At 36.3% G+C, this 15767-nt stretch overlaps 1 protein-coding gene across 4 annotated transcripts; it reads right to left on the reverse strand.

Moving 5' to 3' along the window:
* Positions 1–2285: 2285 nt before the first annotated feature.
* Positions 2286–15067, reverse strand: spi1b (Spi-1 proto-oncogene b). Of its 4 annotated transcripts, none has more exons than XM_088370983.1 (7): positions 14901–15067; positions 13128–13267; positions 8065–11738; positions 7495–7585; positions 6513–6709; positions 4687–4837; positions 2286–3262 (listed from the first exon to the last, which is right to left on the reverse strand). In XM_088370983.1, the coding sequence occupies exons 3-7, from the start codon at positions 8104–8106 to the stop codon at positions 2949–2951; spliced, it is 795 nt and encodes a 264-aa protein (XP_088227109.1). In that variant the 5' UTR covers positions 8107–11738; positions 13128–13267; positions 14901–15067; the 3' UTR covers positions 2286–2948. The 4 variants fall into 4 exon arrangements, with proteins under 4 accessions (XP_088227109.1, XP_088227112.1, XP_088227111.1 ...); XM_088370986.1 differs by having other exon boundaries at positions 13128–13188; positions 14901–15058; XM_088370985.1 differs by having other exon boundaries at positions 13128–13264; positions 14901–15058.
* Between the last annotated feature and the right edge of the window lie 700 nt (positions 15068–15767).

Below are 15767 nucleotides of genomic sequence, written 5' to 3' on the forward strand. Positions count from 1 at the left end.
TATGGATCTCTCTTCCACCTCCGTGGCTGGAAGTCCACGCCGCCACACGCCTGGAAGTTTGTTTTGTTAAATAAAGAGCCATTTACCAAACCCACGTCTTTCCTTGTACTTTGTTAACGCTACAATATAGTTATATACTAGATCTGGGGAATAACAACTAGGCTGACGTCAGGGCGCACGTGCGGCGTTGTTGACAAAGGACAAAGAATTTGATCGATGGATTTAATGATTTAGAGTGCACAGATGGTTTGATAATATTATTGCTTATATAAGAGTTATTTGATATCTAATTTATATATCGTTATATGGGCCTGTGGAATATTTTGAAGTGCAAGCGCCGTCAGCGGCGCACACCCATTGTTGACAAAGGACGATCGATGGATTTATTGAATTGGAGTGACACAGATGGCTTTATAAACGTGTTATTTATGTAATAGTTTTTTTAATAACTGAATGTTACGTCAGGCCCGTTCTCAGCTCTTCATTTGTGTTTATTTCACGTTAGCATACCTATCGTTCAGCCTGTTGTTGCTCGTTCATGTCTGTTCTTGGGGTTAGATTTTGTCGAATAAATTTCCCCCAAAATGCAATTTATACTCCGGAGCGACTTATATATGGTTGTTTTTTTTCACGTTATTGTGCATTTTATGGCTAATGCGACCTATATTCCAGAGCGACTTTTAGTCCAAAAATTACGGTACATCAAGCTAAGTGGTCAGTGCGTCTGCCTCATAGTTCTTTCTGGCTTTGAATCTCAGCTTCAGCCTCCCTGTGTGGAGTTTGTATGTTCTTGCCGCACCTGAGCATTCTGTCTCCCTCCCACATTCCAAAAACATGCACATTATATTAAGTGACAACTCTAAATTATAGGCGTGAATGTGAGTGTTTGGTTGTTTGCATACACCCTGCAGTTGATTGCCAGCCGTTTCAAAGTGTACCACATTGCAACCACCCAAAGTCACCTGGACTAGGCCTGTGCTCACACATGACTAATGAAGACAAGCAATAAATCAAATGCCTGAACAGACAACTAACATGGAAAAATCTGAGTTTTGTGTTCTGACAAAATGTCTGCCGATTGCAGACCTGTTTTGCTGTGTCAGTCATTGTGATGACATGCATTCTACCTGCAATGGTATCTAATTTACGACACAATTCGACACAAAGGATTTTACATGGATAGGTCATATGTCGAATTGGTAGTTATATAACACAATGACATGCAACTGCTAGACTTACGCACATAATTTCTATTCTCATTCTTCCCTTTTAACACTAATGCAAATTACATAGCACAACATGAACTACACAGCATTGCAGTGCTTAGAATGGCGACAAAGTAAAAAACAAAAAACAACAAAAAAAAACTTTTGTGAACAAATAGAGGTTCTATACTTTTGGCCTCTGTTTCTCATTCATCTTCTTTGTGTTGATGATATAGTGACTATGCCGATGCTGTTATATTCAAATTCATGAAGGATAAGGTGGTGGACTTCAGGAGGTCCTAAGCCTGTGACTATCAACAGAGACTGCGTGCAGACCTGTAAACATCTTGGAGTGTTGTTGGACAACAAACTCACACCTACGGGCAAATTACTCATACCTAAGCACTCACGCCTACGGGCAAATTAGAGTGCTTAATCAGTCTACCAAGCAGGTTTTTGAGGTGGTCGGAAACCAGAGTGCCTGGAGAAAACCCACGCAGGCACGGGGAGAACATGCAAACTCCACACTGGGAGGGAGGGAGGGAGGTAGAATCCACCCGCACCCTGTGAACTTTGAAGTGGACGTGCTAACCAGTGCGTTACCGTGCTGCCCTAACTAAAACTGTTTTGAAAAAAAATTGAACTAATAAAAACAAACAAAGTGAAAACCAATTAAAACTAAATTAAAACAACAAAACTCAAAATGAAATAAAAACTCCTCTTATTAAACTATAATAGGCCTGCTACTACTGCTTGCTAATAATTATGTTGTTTTTTATGTCTACATAGATTCTCATACTAATCAACAAATGTTGAATCCATGCAACTGGACTTTTGTTTTTGTTATTTCTTTTTTCTTTTCAAAACTTTAGAAAATGACACATGATTATGCAATTAGGCTAATGATATTTAATCGCTGTTCATGTGTTATTGTGACGTGCAAGCATCGCTTTGATCTAAAAGCACAACCACTTTAGGCAGCTTGAAAAGATCATTTAAATCAAATATATGCTCAATTCATGCACCGTTCTTTTTGACAAATATGTTCACAGGTTTTCAAAAATAATTTGTCACTCCCAGTCTCATAACTGAATAAATTTTTATTGCATTTTCAGTGATTCTACAGTTTCATAATATTGTACAAAAATTTTACTTTGAACAAACTTATCGGTAAATCAAGCCTGTAATCTATAGTCTTTAAATAACAGGTTACATAGAAAGGCATGGCCTTTTTTCCACACGGAAACTTTGCTGTACACATACTTTACCAGCTTTAGCTTTGCATGTCCTTGCACCCTAAAAATTGCTGGGTTAAAAACCGACCCATGAAGTTTGGCCGATTTGACCCAATTTATAGAAATAAAGGGATTTGACCCAACCTTATTTTGACCCAGTAGTTTTTAGAGCGTGAATAGCAAAAGCAATGTAAATGGATGGCCGACGTTGGCTAATATTTTCATTGCATTTCAATGCAGTGAGAAATAAATGTGCTGCAAAATAACAGTGAAATCTATTAAAGTTCGTCTGGACAGCTTTCATGCACCCTTAAAAATACTGGGTTAAAAACAACAATTTATTTTGGCTTGGGTCAAATTGATCCAACTTCCTTGGTCGGTCCATTGTTTAAACCAGCAGTTTTAAGGGTGTGATGCTTTTAATACTCTTTACAAGGAATGCTAATGTGTGAGTTACATCAGAGATCAACTATTAAAAGTAAACACTGCTGTTGCATCAGTCTTCTGCCTACATGTATGGCTTTCTCTCCAAATGAGTCTTCCCGAGGACCTCATCACTGAACTGGTAAGTCAGTTTCTTCTTGATCTTTTTTACCTCCCCAGTTTTGCCATAGTTGCGCAAAGCACGCGCCATCTTTTGATAGGTCATTTTTTTGCGGTTTCCCTTTTGGATTCCCCAGCGATGTGCGAGAGCCTCCTTGTGTTTGGATGAAAATTGGAACATTCCTTTGTCTCTGTCCACCCACCAGATACTGTCCTTCATATCGCCGTTCCTTAAAAGGTCCAACAGGAACTGATACAAACGAATCTTCTTTTTGTTGCCTTTGGGAAACATCAAAAAGTGGTACAATTATTAATTCTGTATGATGCAAAACTTTGTTGTGTTGACTAACTGTGTAATTTTGGAGAGAACAATAATTTGAACAAAATTCCAAGGAATACTAACAGAAACAATTTTTAAATGCACCCTGATGTGTTGTGTGTTGTTGTGATTTTTGAAGCAGTTAACTCGTTGGCATTAAATTGAAATATGTGAAAACATACATCACATGTATTTCCCAAAATCTTCGTATGAAGTCAATTAAAAAGCTTCCAATACTTTGATGTGCGTTGACATATAATTAGGTTGTAATTGGTAGCCTTATTACCGAGCAGACAAACCCTAAAACATGCCAAATTATTTTTTAATTAAAGCATCAACCAAGTAATGGCAATGATTTTTTTTTTCCAATGTTTTTTTTTTTAAAGGTCTTTGGTATTTGACTTTTATTTTAAACTGTGCTGTTGTCGGCAGCCTTTTGTTTCATCTTTGTCTGGTTGAGTATTTAAGAGTGGTGTTGCCCAAAGCATCAACCAAGTAATTGAAATGGATTGTTTTTTTTTCTCGAAAATGTTTTTAAAAGGTCACAGGTGTTTGATCTTTATTTTAAACTGTGCGGTTGTCGGCAGCCTTTGTTTCATCTTCGTTTGGTTGAGTAATTATGAGTGGTGTTCTCCAACCTTTACCAGCGACTTAATTTGCTGTCTACATTCCATCAAGTGACGACGCAGTTTTATTGTGCATTCTGCCCTCTAACGGAAGAGCATTTAATTGTTCTGCCTGTCACTTTACATCACTGGCATATAAAGATGAACAAATATTTCTAAGTATTACACATTAGTTTCTGATAAATAAACAATACTGGATAATTTCCCCGATGTGTTGTGAAAGACCATCTCAGGGATGCCACAGCATGGATAAATAGAGAAGATAGAGAAAACAAAGCTCAGTAGTGAGTACTTACAAAAGCACTATATAAATATTGAAATATGACATCAAATAGTAAAATGTAAATTGGGTAAAACATTACATTACAATAATGAGTAGTGCAGTTTTAAAAAACCATCAGGTTCGTCTTCCAGATTAGACAGTAAAAAAAAGAAATCGTATTATTCAGACACCATTTTCAAAGTTTGATTGTAAGGAAAAGATTTTGAGAAATTGTGAAATGCCGACTGAGGTCAGAAGAAGTACTGCAAACACTTTTAAACTAAACAGCTAATACACAACATCTAACTGCATTGTGTAACTATTCAAACGATGATGAATGCTGATGAGCTGGAAGATCATCTCCATGAGGTGTGCCAATGACGTGTGAAGAACACGCACACACATTTTACGCAAATGTTGTTGTCATCTCAGCTCTAATACTGAATAATAGTATCTCAACAGATAATACTGATGTATTTTGAATGGGATTTCTTACCCATCTCTCCCGGCATGACGTAAGGTACTTGTTCTCGAAGACACTCCTCATCAGACACCTCCAGGGGGGGACTTTGGCGTCCATGCTCTTCATCATCAGTGCTGTGTTGGGACACATGTGTAGGATACGCAGTCCGTGGGAAGAATGTAACCTTCAAAACAGGAGGCAGTCCCTTTGGTTACCAGTCTAATAAGTCTCTAAATTAAATATTATTGTGGCATGAAAGGATCTGTTGGTTATAAGTATTTTCCATAGTGAAATTGAAATTGACTCAGGGTGGCATTCATTCCTACGAATAAACATTGAGTCCTTAACCATGCGAACATGCATGTTTCTGGAAGGTGTGAGCTGGAGAACCCAAATAATAGACTCAGCACAGAAAGGCCAAAGCCAAGCTCTGAGTCACGTCTAGTCATATAGCCCTAACTCCCCAAAGCGTCTCAATGGGCTTGATGAGGTCACTGTTCACAACATCCCTTGGTCTAAACCCTGACCACACACACGCAGACAAAAAAGCCGTTCGGAAAATATATTCATTTTTAACATAGATGATTTTACAGGAGTGTTGACCCATTCTGCACAGTGCCTCCTCGATTATTGCAAAGCTGTCTTGTCAGAAGGCTATAGGTTTTATCAGTGGTGTGTCAAGAACCATTTATGTTGATTCTGCGTGTTGTGTTCTCATATTTGGTAGGATTAGTTCATCAACATTTAGCATCCAAGTCTGGCTACTTTGCCTGTTCATATTAAATAATTGCCAGAACATTACGTTCTACCCACTTTTGTTTTTTGTTTTGTTCAAGGGACCACCATTATGATCATGAAGCAACTCGGGGACCACTGTTTTGGCAGAATGTTTCATTTTGCACCGAAGGAGGCTTGACCTATACAGGCTACTTATTTGCATCTGTATGTCTAATTTGGGAATCTCAGCTACATTTGACATAATTTGGATGCATAAATGATTCTCGAAATAGCTGGAAAATGAATAAAGTCTAAATAATAAATACATTTTATTTTAAAAAATGTTAAAATTATTTTACATTTCCAATTTCACGGACCACGTGCAATACCGCCCCGGACCACTAGAGAGCCGCGGACCACCGGTTGACAATCCCTGATTTAAAACATATTTTAAGACTTGCATTATGCATTATTAACATAAAAAACAACAACTTGTTTATAAAGTGGAAGAAAATTAAATAATTGGTGCCACAAAATCAAAATTCCTTGACACATCAAATGATTTTTCTACATTCAATTATATTTAACAGATTGAGAAGCGATTAACAAGTGAAGGCTTTAGACATATATATTGTTTTATCTTTTGTTTGCTAATTTGCAAAAAGAAAAAAATTCAACATTCACACAAAAATGGAGTGTTGATTATTTTCTTCTAACTTGATACAATTTGTTAATTGACAACAAAATCTAGTAAAAGTTGTTGTAAAAATAAAACATTCACGCATTCATAATGTAACACATAGGTTAATGGACAAAATAAAATTTGACTCAATTCCAGAATGTCCTTTCAGAATGAAGTCAAATTGGGAATTTTTAGGGGTTTTATTGTGCAATCCTATTCTTTCCTGCTTTTGTTATTTAGCAATAGCCGTCTAAAGAATTTACCGATGGCTTGGTGCAACCAGTATTAATGAGCATGAATGTATACAAATAATCTATCTTCATGAATGACTACATAAATTCCCAAACACATGAATGATGAATTTCCAGCAACTTGTTTTTCAAGCTCTCTCAGTCATAGAATCAATTTCTTGTTTTTATTGAGAGTATACTTTTACTGATTCAGTACCAGAGGGACTTACTGGTTGCTGCAACATATGAGAATGTGCCCCAAGGTTTGGATCCAGTAGATTTTCTGCATCATAGCGCATGACCTCGTGTCGGATCAGACCGGGCGGGTGCAGAGACTGTACACTTTGCAACTCTGTGAAGTTTGTCTCTTGAAGATTTTCAAACTCAATTGGGTATACGTGAGTATGAGAGTGATAGTCCCAGTGATCTAATGAGAGAACACAAGGAAACATTAGATTACAACAGACGGAGTGAAAACAACACAATGCTTTATTCAATCAGTGAGATTTTAGTCTGAATAAGGACAGTTGAATTATATGAGGAAACTATTACCTATTGCAGTTGTAGAAACATTTTTCTTAATTAGTGTGACCATTTTCAAGTCATTCCTCCTATTATTTTTCTTGACTGGATTTTGATACACAGCCACTGATGTAATTATGAAATATCAAAGCTATAAAAACTAAGAAAAAAGTATTGTCAAGAAAATTTATTGTTTACTTCATTCGTACTCCCTTGCTTTAAATCTATGCAAAATTAATTGTATCAAATTATATTTATGCAGAAATATTTTTCCCCCAACATATCGACAAGGGTCTCTTCGCTTTATTTTCTCCATTAAGCCTGTTTTGGTGGAATATTCAAAACTGTTGCTACCAAGAGAATGTCAACGAAACCCCATGGGGCAAAATTTGTTCTATGTCTGTAGTTAGAGCGGCCCAAAAAATAGCATCTGTTTCCTGTGCGCTTCAGCTGCACACATTGTATTTGCCTTAAGTACACCCCAAAATAAATTAAAAAAAAGAACAATTACTCCTCAGGTCTCAATGTTTTATTTCTAATTCATTCATTCAAATTCATTCAAAATATTTTAGATCCCATAATATTGTATATTTGTCCAAGCCTTATTGGTTAACTTTCAGAATAACGTAACATATCACATCCAACCGTTAAAAAAGAAAGAAAGACATGAAATGCTCGAGTAAAACTGACCTGCCTGCATCTCTGTATCCAGAACATATGGACTATAATAATCTGGAATTTGATGTCTGTAGATCTCTGGATCATACGTTTCTTCAGAGGACTACAAGAGCAGATTAAAATATAACAATCATGAATGAAACAAATTGTTGAAACATCACAGACAACAAAGCAAATTTGTAGACAATATATTTTAAATAAATGCATTAATCACACATTCGCAAACTATATTTAAATATTTTGATTGGGTAAAATGTTAACTATATGTATGTACATGTATCTACTTAAATAAAATACAAATGAGGATTTTTTTTGGGCCACTGCCATTCTGAAACTTTCAAGAACCTTAAAGTTTCGTTTTCGTCTGTAGTTTGAAAGGGCTGTTAGAGTTGGCATCCTGTCTACTAATGAACTCAAACACATAGTAATTCATCAAACATGACATGAGGGGCCAAAGCCTTTTCTCTTACATTGATGGATAAGAAAATTCAGTGTTTTAGAAAAAAATGAAAATGTGTATATACTATTTTATTCTAAAAATGTCTTGATGCTTTAGAAGATAATAATAATGATCATACTTACAGGTGCAATGAGATAACTCTCCATTCTGTAGGGATGCAACATGGGGGCTTCTTCTCCAACGAGTGGGCTCAAAGACACCTTGCGGACCAAAAGCTCTCACAACCTTTCAAAACCTTTGCAGCACCATTGCACAATGTTTCAAAATTTCCTCTCATTTAACGATAACCAAAACATGTCCCTCTGTTGCTCTTATTTTATAGTTAACGCTACTGAGCTGAATCAGTCCAAGAGACCATCAGTGGGATCAAATACAAATAGAAAATAAGCATAGGCTCACTGTTTGCCTGTGAAAAAGGAACTTTTAACTTCTGTAAATTGGTGTGGGTGGGAGCAACAGAGTGTGTCTACTGCTTCAGGGGAGCCCGCAAAACTTCACATTTATCACCAGCACTATATTGTCGCCTCCCTTGGTGGCCAATCATCAGTGACCGTGTCGACTAAAAGCATCGCCCATTCATAGGCCACTTTGCCGCTACAATGATTGAAGTCAAATGCCAAGTCAAAAATTTTGTTTTATTAATTTGTAAATGAAATAGCTTTTCTCTTTGCCATGTTGAATATTATTGGTGTAAAAGTGTACCTACTGTATCATCCATATTTTTTTGGTCATTTACCAAATGGCACCTGCGTTGAAAATGGGATTTATTTAGTGCGTTTGGACAAGGCTGACAATGTCATTGCATCCAAATCTGATTTGTGTAGTAACCGAGCAAACAATAGCGAAAAATGTCTGACTGAGCGTGTGCATTGTGTAAGACTGGCCGATGTTGTGAAAATCTCTATCAGTCGACTTTTCCAGTTATCGCAAATTAAAAATTGATAAAAAAATTGAGCAAACATACAAAAGAAAGCAACAACTGCTACATCTTATTCCACACTTAAACTTTATTGACTTTCTTTGACCTTAATTTTCCTCCCTATACGATGTCTTGCAAATTAGAATTACACCCATAGGATCACACACATACCCGCACGTGACTGGAAGATAAGATGAAGCAACAGTATCAGTTTTAGAGGTTCTGATTATCACAAAGGAGATACAGGGGTTTAAAAAAAAATGCCAAAGGAGGATATAGCCCCTGCTCGCTACCTCCTTTTCACAAAGAAACATGCATAACTTGACTTGTGAGGATGTCACACCAAAAGACTGATAACCACTTTCTCAGCCATCGATAATTAGACCTTCCATTTATTCCCTCAAGCAATGAATAGAGGTCTGCTGACCTGGACGCTATTTTATTAAGCTCAATAATTGTTTTTCATTGTCTGTTTTGTATAGTTTTTGTGCTGCTTGTTGTCTGTGATACTATTGTGCTCCAACGAATGTGCTTGTATGGTTGCTGGGTTTCCTCATTTAATGTCCCTTACGTTACACAAGGATGTCGGTGCGATATTAATTTGTGCTAAAAAGAAATGCTCATCATTGGTGCAGTCTCTAAAAATTCTCATCTAGTTTGTGGAAATCAAATTTATTAAGTACGCATTGTGACAAAGCAAAATGCTGAATGTAATATTTAATATTTCTAATTTAATATTCTAATATTTAAAACTATTACTGAGTGCTTCATCTCAAACTAAAATATTCAGAATGAAATATTTTTTGGGTCTTTCTGGAAATCTTAGGTCTTATTTACCTGATGACAATCGGAACAGAAGACGTAAAAGTGGCGTCTTACCTTCACTTTGCATTTCGCGTTTATCAGAGAAAATATGTGTGCATACGATCATGCAAGTGTGTGCAATTTTATTGAGTATTCATGCAAGACGGCTGGTTGGTAAAGTTATGTAAGTCCATCATGTATGCAAGTGTGCATGCGTAAAATCTCACTTCGTTTCTGCATTTTACGCTGATGACCTGCACCGCGAAAACCGAAAAAATAAAAAAAACTGTCTGTAAAATTGTTGGAAAGACTCCCGCTGCATTATTAAAACAGCCAGAGCTCCTTGAAGGGCCGACGAATGGATATAATCAAACAAGTTTGTCTACTTCCCTGTATTGGCACATGTTTGTCACGTGCCCTATGTGGCTTGAGCTGGTCTGATTGGAGTTTTAAGTTTGATAACCTTTCCACTTTGGAGGGTGGTTTTAAATTTGTTTGTATTCATTCCCTCAAAATGCCATCTCCGTCCAAACAAAAAGCAGGTTCAAAGAGATTTTTTTTTTGTAGTTTTTACTCACCAGTGTCATTTTATGAATGGGCCTTTATTTATATTACCATTAATAAGTGTGGCATGTACTATAATTGCATCCAAAGGGCAATATAGATTTCATCTTTCCAGGGTGCTTGATGTACTTCAACCTCCAAAGTATGGGAGAATATCCAGTATTGGCCAGATTTTACAGAGAATTGCCATATTCTAGGCTTCCTCCTCCCTCAAAACATATTGGGTATTAAGGAAAGATTTACATTTTACACAACACCCTATCGTCTTGGAATTGTGGTTTGAATAATTTATTCTGACAAAACACCTTTATGGTTATGGACATGCTGGCCTCCATAATTTTTTTTTTTCTTGCAGCTTCCAGGAATTGTGTATAGAGCCTTGACAAGTCAATGCCACACCTGCTGTCTGCCATCTGTCCGGTACGGGGTAAATTGGGATTCATCTGTGAAGAGACCACGACTTCAAAGTAGCAAGCGAGTGGGGGCAATGTCCACGTGATTAAGTGACATACTGCAATCAGGTTAGACCAAGATATAGCCATCCCCGATGAAGGTTTCTGACTGTAGAAAATAAAGTATTACTGTTTATTCAAATGTTTGGTGTGGCGAACCTGGGATGTCTTGGTTGAATGTCATCTAAGTTTGTGAAGCCTCTCAAATGTACCGACAGCCTCACTAAAATGATGTCTTGCACACCAAGGAACACTTTTAGCAGCATCTAGACATGACTCAGATGTCAGCTGAATGGATCATTTTAGCATGTGCTCACTTGAACAATTTGTATCACCTTTATGAAGAAATTTCATATATGAAGTACGGAGAAGCAGTTTGGCTTTTAAAGGGAAATCTTTTGCAATCAAGAATTTGGAACAAAATTATTGGTACATACAGTTACATACTTGATATTATGCGGACCTTTGGGTGCATAATTTGGGAATTATGATGGCCTCAATATAACAGCAACCTCGTGGAAGATTTCTGTTGGTGCTCCATATGTGAGTCATCATGGCTTCTGACATACTTTGCAGCAAAAAACTGCTGAGAAGTCCCTCTAAGTCCAACATTTTAGTTTAGAGAATTGGAAACATTCTATAAAACATACAGGTTACATTTTTTGAAGTACCACAAGATCATTTCAGGTAATTTTTTTTAATCCACAGTGCTTTACAGGGTTCAATAAACACATACAGTTTTCCAATAAAAAAATATGTCACTGATAGTAAGTAGTAACCGGTAATAAGAAAACACACAAAGACATTAAATAGTCTAATTTTAACTAAATGTAAAATCATACAAGTCCATCCATAGCAATATCTTAAATGTAATGTTCCCTTGTAATGTGTTTTCTGCAGTGCACAACCACAGAGGCATAAAAGCAAAATGAGGAACTGGAAACTTTTCTTTCGGATTTGGTTCTATGAATGTCTTACAAAATATCGATGTACATGTCACAGTGGTAGGATGATCCTGACTTCAAATAAGAGTTGGATGTCTCGTTAGTTTTTTTCTCTGTTGTAGACGGGAGGAAGCAAAAACAAATAAAACATATTGGGTTTTACAGAAAGTACGTTTTGTATAATTAGAATAGAAAGTAAAAATCATCCAACAGAGTGTGACAATAATCAAAATTATAAGTATAAAGAATACGACAAAAGAAAAATCTAATTGTAGTGACACATTTGGTGCTCAGTTCAACCAATCTGAAAGAAATGTACATTAACAAAACAAAACTGCTAGTACTACTACTACTCCTACTCCTACTACTACTACTTCTACTACTACTACTACTACTACTACTACTACTACTAACTAATAATATGTAATATGTACTGTATATTAAAAAAATATTCATACAAAGGATTATTATTCAGTGTGAATATAATAATGGCTTGTAACAATATAGTACATCTAAGGCATAGGTGTCAAACTCAAGGCTCGGGGACCGGATATGGCCGACCACATCATTTTACGTGGCCGGCGAAGACAAATTGTCCATTGACTTCATGTGTCAGGATTGAAATTGTCTTCGCTTATAAAAAAAACTGAAATATTGCTAGCAATCTTTATTACATTCATCTTTTTAAAATATTTGAAGAGTTTTTACTAGTCTGTGATTTCAAAACTAATTATTCATCAGTTTGTTGTGTAGCCTATACTGTTCATGAATTTATTAGGGAGGACAGTCATGCTGGCCCTCTGAAGGACATTACTACGATGCGGCCTGTGACAAAATGAGCTTGACACCCCTGATTGAAGGCAAAGCACTTTGTTACTTTCCACAAAGCTCAGTGACCTCAAAGCATTTCATTTACATTACAATCCGTGCAAGTGTCACAATTTGTTGACAAGATGTTCAACATAGGCCTAATAAAGCGTTTTGTTCATAATCCAAGGTTATTGATCCTTCAGCTTCTTCCTCGACTTTAACTCCAACACAAAATGTGGCATTTAAAGTTTGCATAATGGATTACAGTTTTTCAAACACACTGAAACTTACTCACGGACATGACTGTAACTCTGCAGCAGTAGCTGTGACCAAGCATTATTTTCTGGTTTCTTCTGTAAAATATGTACTTCTCCGTTTTCAAGTATCAAGATTAAGCTCTCTGATTGTTGCGCCATACAAACAGTTAAAATAGCTTGTGTGTTACCACAAGAGTGGGGGCCAGTGTGGAGGTGTCAAGGTTATCACAAGTTTAGCATGTACTTCATTATAATGATGATATGCAGCGAGCAAATTCCAGATAGTGACAGCAAGTGACAGGAATGCCTATCTATTATCTAGTGACAGGAATGTCTATCTATTATCTATTCATCCATCCGTCTGTATTGTCTTTGCTTAAGTTATTTGTTTTGTTTTCAACTCTCAGCCAACAAATGTATACTCAAATGTCTTACCTTTAATGGTGGGGTCTAACAGTTTGGCCCTCTTGCCAGAAGTGGCTTGTTGGATTGTTTGCTGCTTGAACATGACACAACATATTCTAACTCAATAGATTGTGTTTGATTAGTTTCCATCAAGGTTCAGGCAGCTGCTACTGTTGGCACAAAAATGTTAGTGTTTGAGTTCAGAAGGACTGTGTTGGCGTTTTTACGTTTCACCGCAACACTACAGTTAACAAAGTCAGATTGTCAAAATAAAAAAGACGTCAGTTTTGCAAGCGTAAGCGACATTGCATTGAGAAATGAAGACAGCCTATCATTCTTAGTCATAGTCAGTATTAGGGTGGCTTAGCTTGTTAAAGAAACTCTTGCAGTACAATGTTCCTATGATTGCAAATAATTTGCTGACAGATGTATTGCTAATGACTTGTGAATATGTTTTAACCAACCGAGGATTAAATAGATTACTATTATCACTATTTTCAGATGAAAATGTCAAAACATTTGACCTTTAGTAGTAAAAACGACAATTGCAATTATAATAATTGTAATGTGATGACAACACAGAGTTAAAAATCAAACAGGAAAAAAAATCTACACTGATATAGATATATATGTCTACTGTTTCTATTGGTATTTCTTTGGTGTGTCAAACTTAAAAGATGTTTTTATTTTCATTTTGCAAGGACTCTAATTTATATCCCCAATATTCATGGATTTTAAGGAAATCTCAAAATGGATAATCTAGTTTGAGTATACAAGGAATTTGAGGCCTCTTATGCAGTAATGGCTCTTAAAAGTGTCACTTTGTAATTGTCAACTGACTGCAAAATTGCAAAACCCATGTAGCTGACATCAACAGTTTCTATCACGGACATTCGGAGTCTCCCGTGTTGGAGTTTCAGAAGCTTGCTGCAGAGGATCACGAGATTGTGCCCACACAAGTTTGCATAGGGGAATGACACGCATGACCACTGACTGTGGAAAACAGGATACAGGCAACGTCGCAACAGGAAGTGTTGCGCTCCTCCTCTGCAGAACATCAGTTTAGCCAGACTGAGATCTGGTTGATGTCTAAACTCTGAAAATTCTGTGGTAGTGCAAATATTTCGTAATCACCTTCACTCAACATTGCTTCTTGAGAAATGCAGTTGAAAAATAACCTCTTTGTTTGTTGAAAGCATATAAAAGCCAGATTTAACATCACATTAGCATTAGATTTTAATCATAGAGATATTTATACTTTTGTCACTGCTTGCCCAGCAATATCAAACCTGCAGTTAAACCTACTTGAAAATTGTCTCAGTGTGACACTAATGATTTAATGACTCCATGGTGCTTTAAATAAAATGCCCTTTGATTTTTGATTATGATTCAGTGTTTGACTTCTAAGGCAACCCAGTTTTTTCTGTCAAATTTAGCAATGCATTCTACATAGCAACTTTAAATTAAATCTACTTGCATTCGTCACTCATATTATCTCAAATTGGGTTTTAATAATCATTAAAAGTACGATGATATGCAAGTGAAACAAGAACAAGAACCAAAAATAGCTCGGAGGTAATAGTGTAAATGATCATAAAGTGATTAAGCTGCAGGTTAAACACAGCTCAGATATGGTCTTTGGTAAATAGTATTTCAAATATATAGTGGTCACCACTTGTATAGAGATATGTCACCACTTTGTGATATTCGACCATAGAATAGACAGTAATACTAAAACATTAGCATGTCCCTCAAAGGTAACGCCCACGGTCGCCCTTAAAAGCAAAACATATTTGGTCTTACCAGTTTGCTGTGTAAATCATCCAGTGGTCAGTGGATACGCTCCCATAAAAGTCACTTGGTTAACTACGAGAAGCAAATTGCCAAAGGTGGTTGAAAAATGCAGCTTTCTATATATCTCTGAATTAGCAGGGGAACTAAAAACTTCCTTAATTCTGCCAATTTATGTTGAGTACCATAAGGCTTCTTCTCCTATTTCTCCTTCTTCCTTATTAAAACAAGAAGGTGACAAACTTCCTACAGAACATGTTGTTTTAGTCCACAGTGATCCGAGACTCTACCGGTTAACTGTATTGAACAAAATTTTTATTGTATATGTATATATTCTTTTTTTAAATTGTGTCATACACTTTTAAAAGATGAAGGAAATAAATGAAACACAACTGTGAATTTACTGAAAGCACCATATACGTTTGGATAAAAGAACTTAAAAAATATGTAGTTTTATGATATTCTACATCTTTTCCAGTTCATGACAAAATTAACTCGGAATGAATAATACAGAACAAAGAAATTACATGTAAAAAAATATATAAAAAATCTGTATTAAATAGTAGCATACCTTCTTCAACAAATGAAATTGTATTGCCATAAAGATGACACTTTGTCCATGACTTGGTTTATGGACTAAAATAGCGTTGAGTTCAAATATGATTATTTTTACAAATGTAAATGTATTTCATTTTTGTGGGAGGACAGCACACAAGGAAGACCGTTGTTGTTGACTGACACTCAGCAGCAAGGGTTTCAGTGGCCATTATTTGTTTCACAATGACATGGAACAGTTGCCTGACATGCGTTGTCGGGGACATCCAGCTCTCTCACTTCTTATTCCTGATTCCTCATTTTCTTTGGACTCCTCGACATCAA

This window comes from Syngnathus floridae, chromosome 3 (assembly GCF_059516105.1).
Source record: "Syngnathus floridae isolate MCC-2025c chromosome 3, RoL_Sflo_1.0, whole genome shotgun sequence".
Classification (NCBI taxonomy): Eukaryota; Metazoa; Chordata; class Actinopteri; order Syngnathiformes; family Syngnathidae; genus Syngnathus; species Syngnathus floridae.

Bases quoted from the DNA above. Each gene is read 5' to 3' on its own strand.
- spi1b (XM_088370983.1), bottom strand. From the start codon at position 8,106: ATGTTGCATCCCTACAGAATGGAGAGTTATCTCATTGCACCT. The intron at 7,586-8,064 runs GTAAGTATGATC...CTGCTCTTGTAG, and splicing joins AGAGTTATCTCATTGCACCT to TCCTCTGAAGAAACGTATGA. The intron at 6,710-7,494 runs GTCAGTTTTACT...TTCTCTCATTAG, and splicing joins GGATACAGAGATGCAGGCAG to ATCACTGGGACTATCACTCT.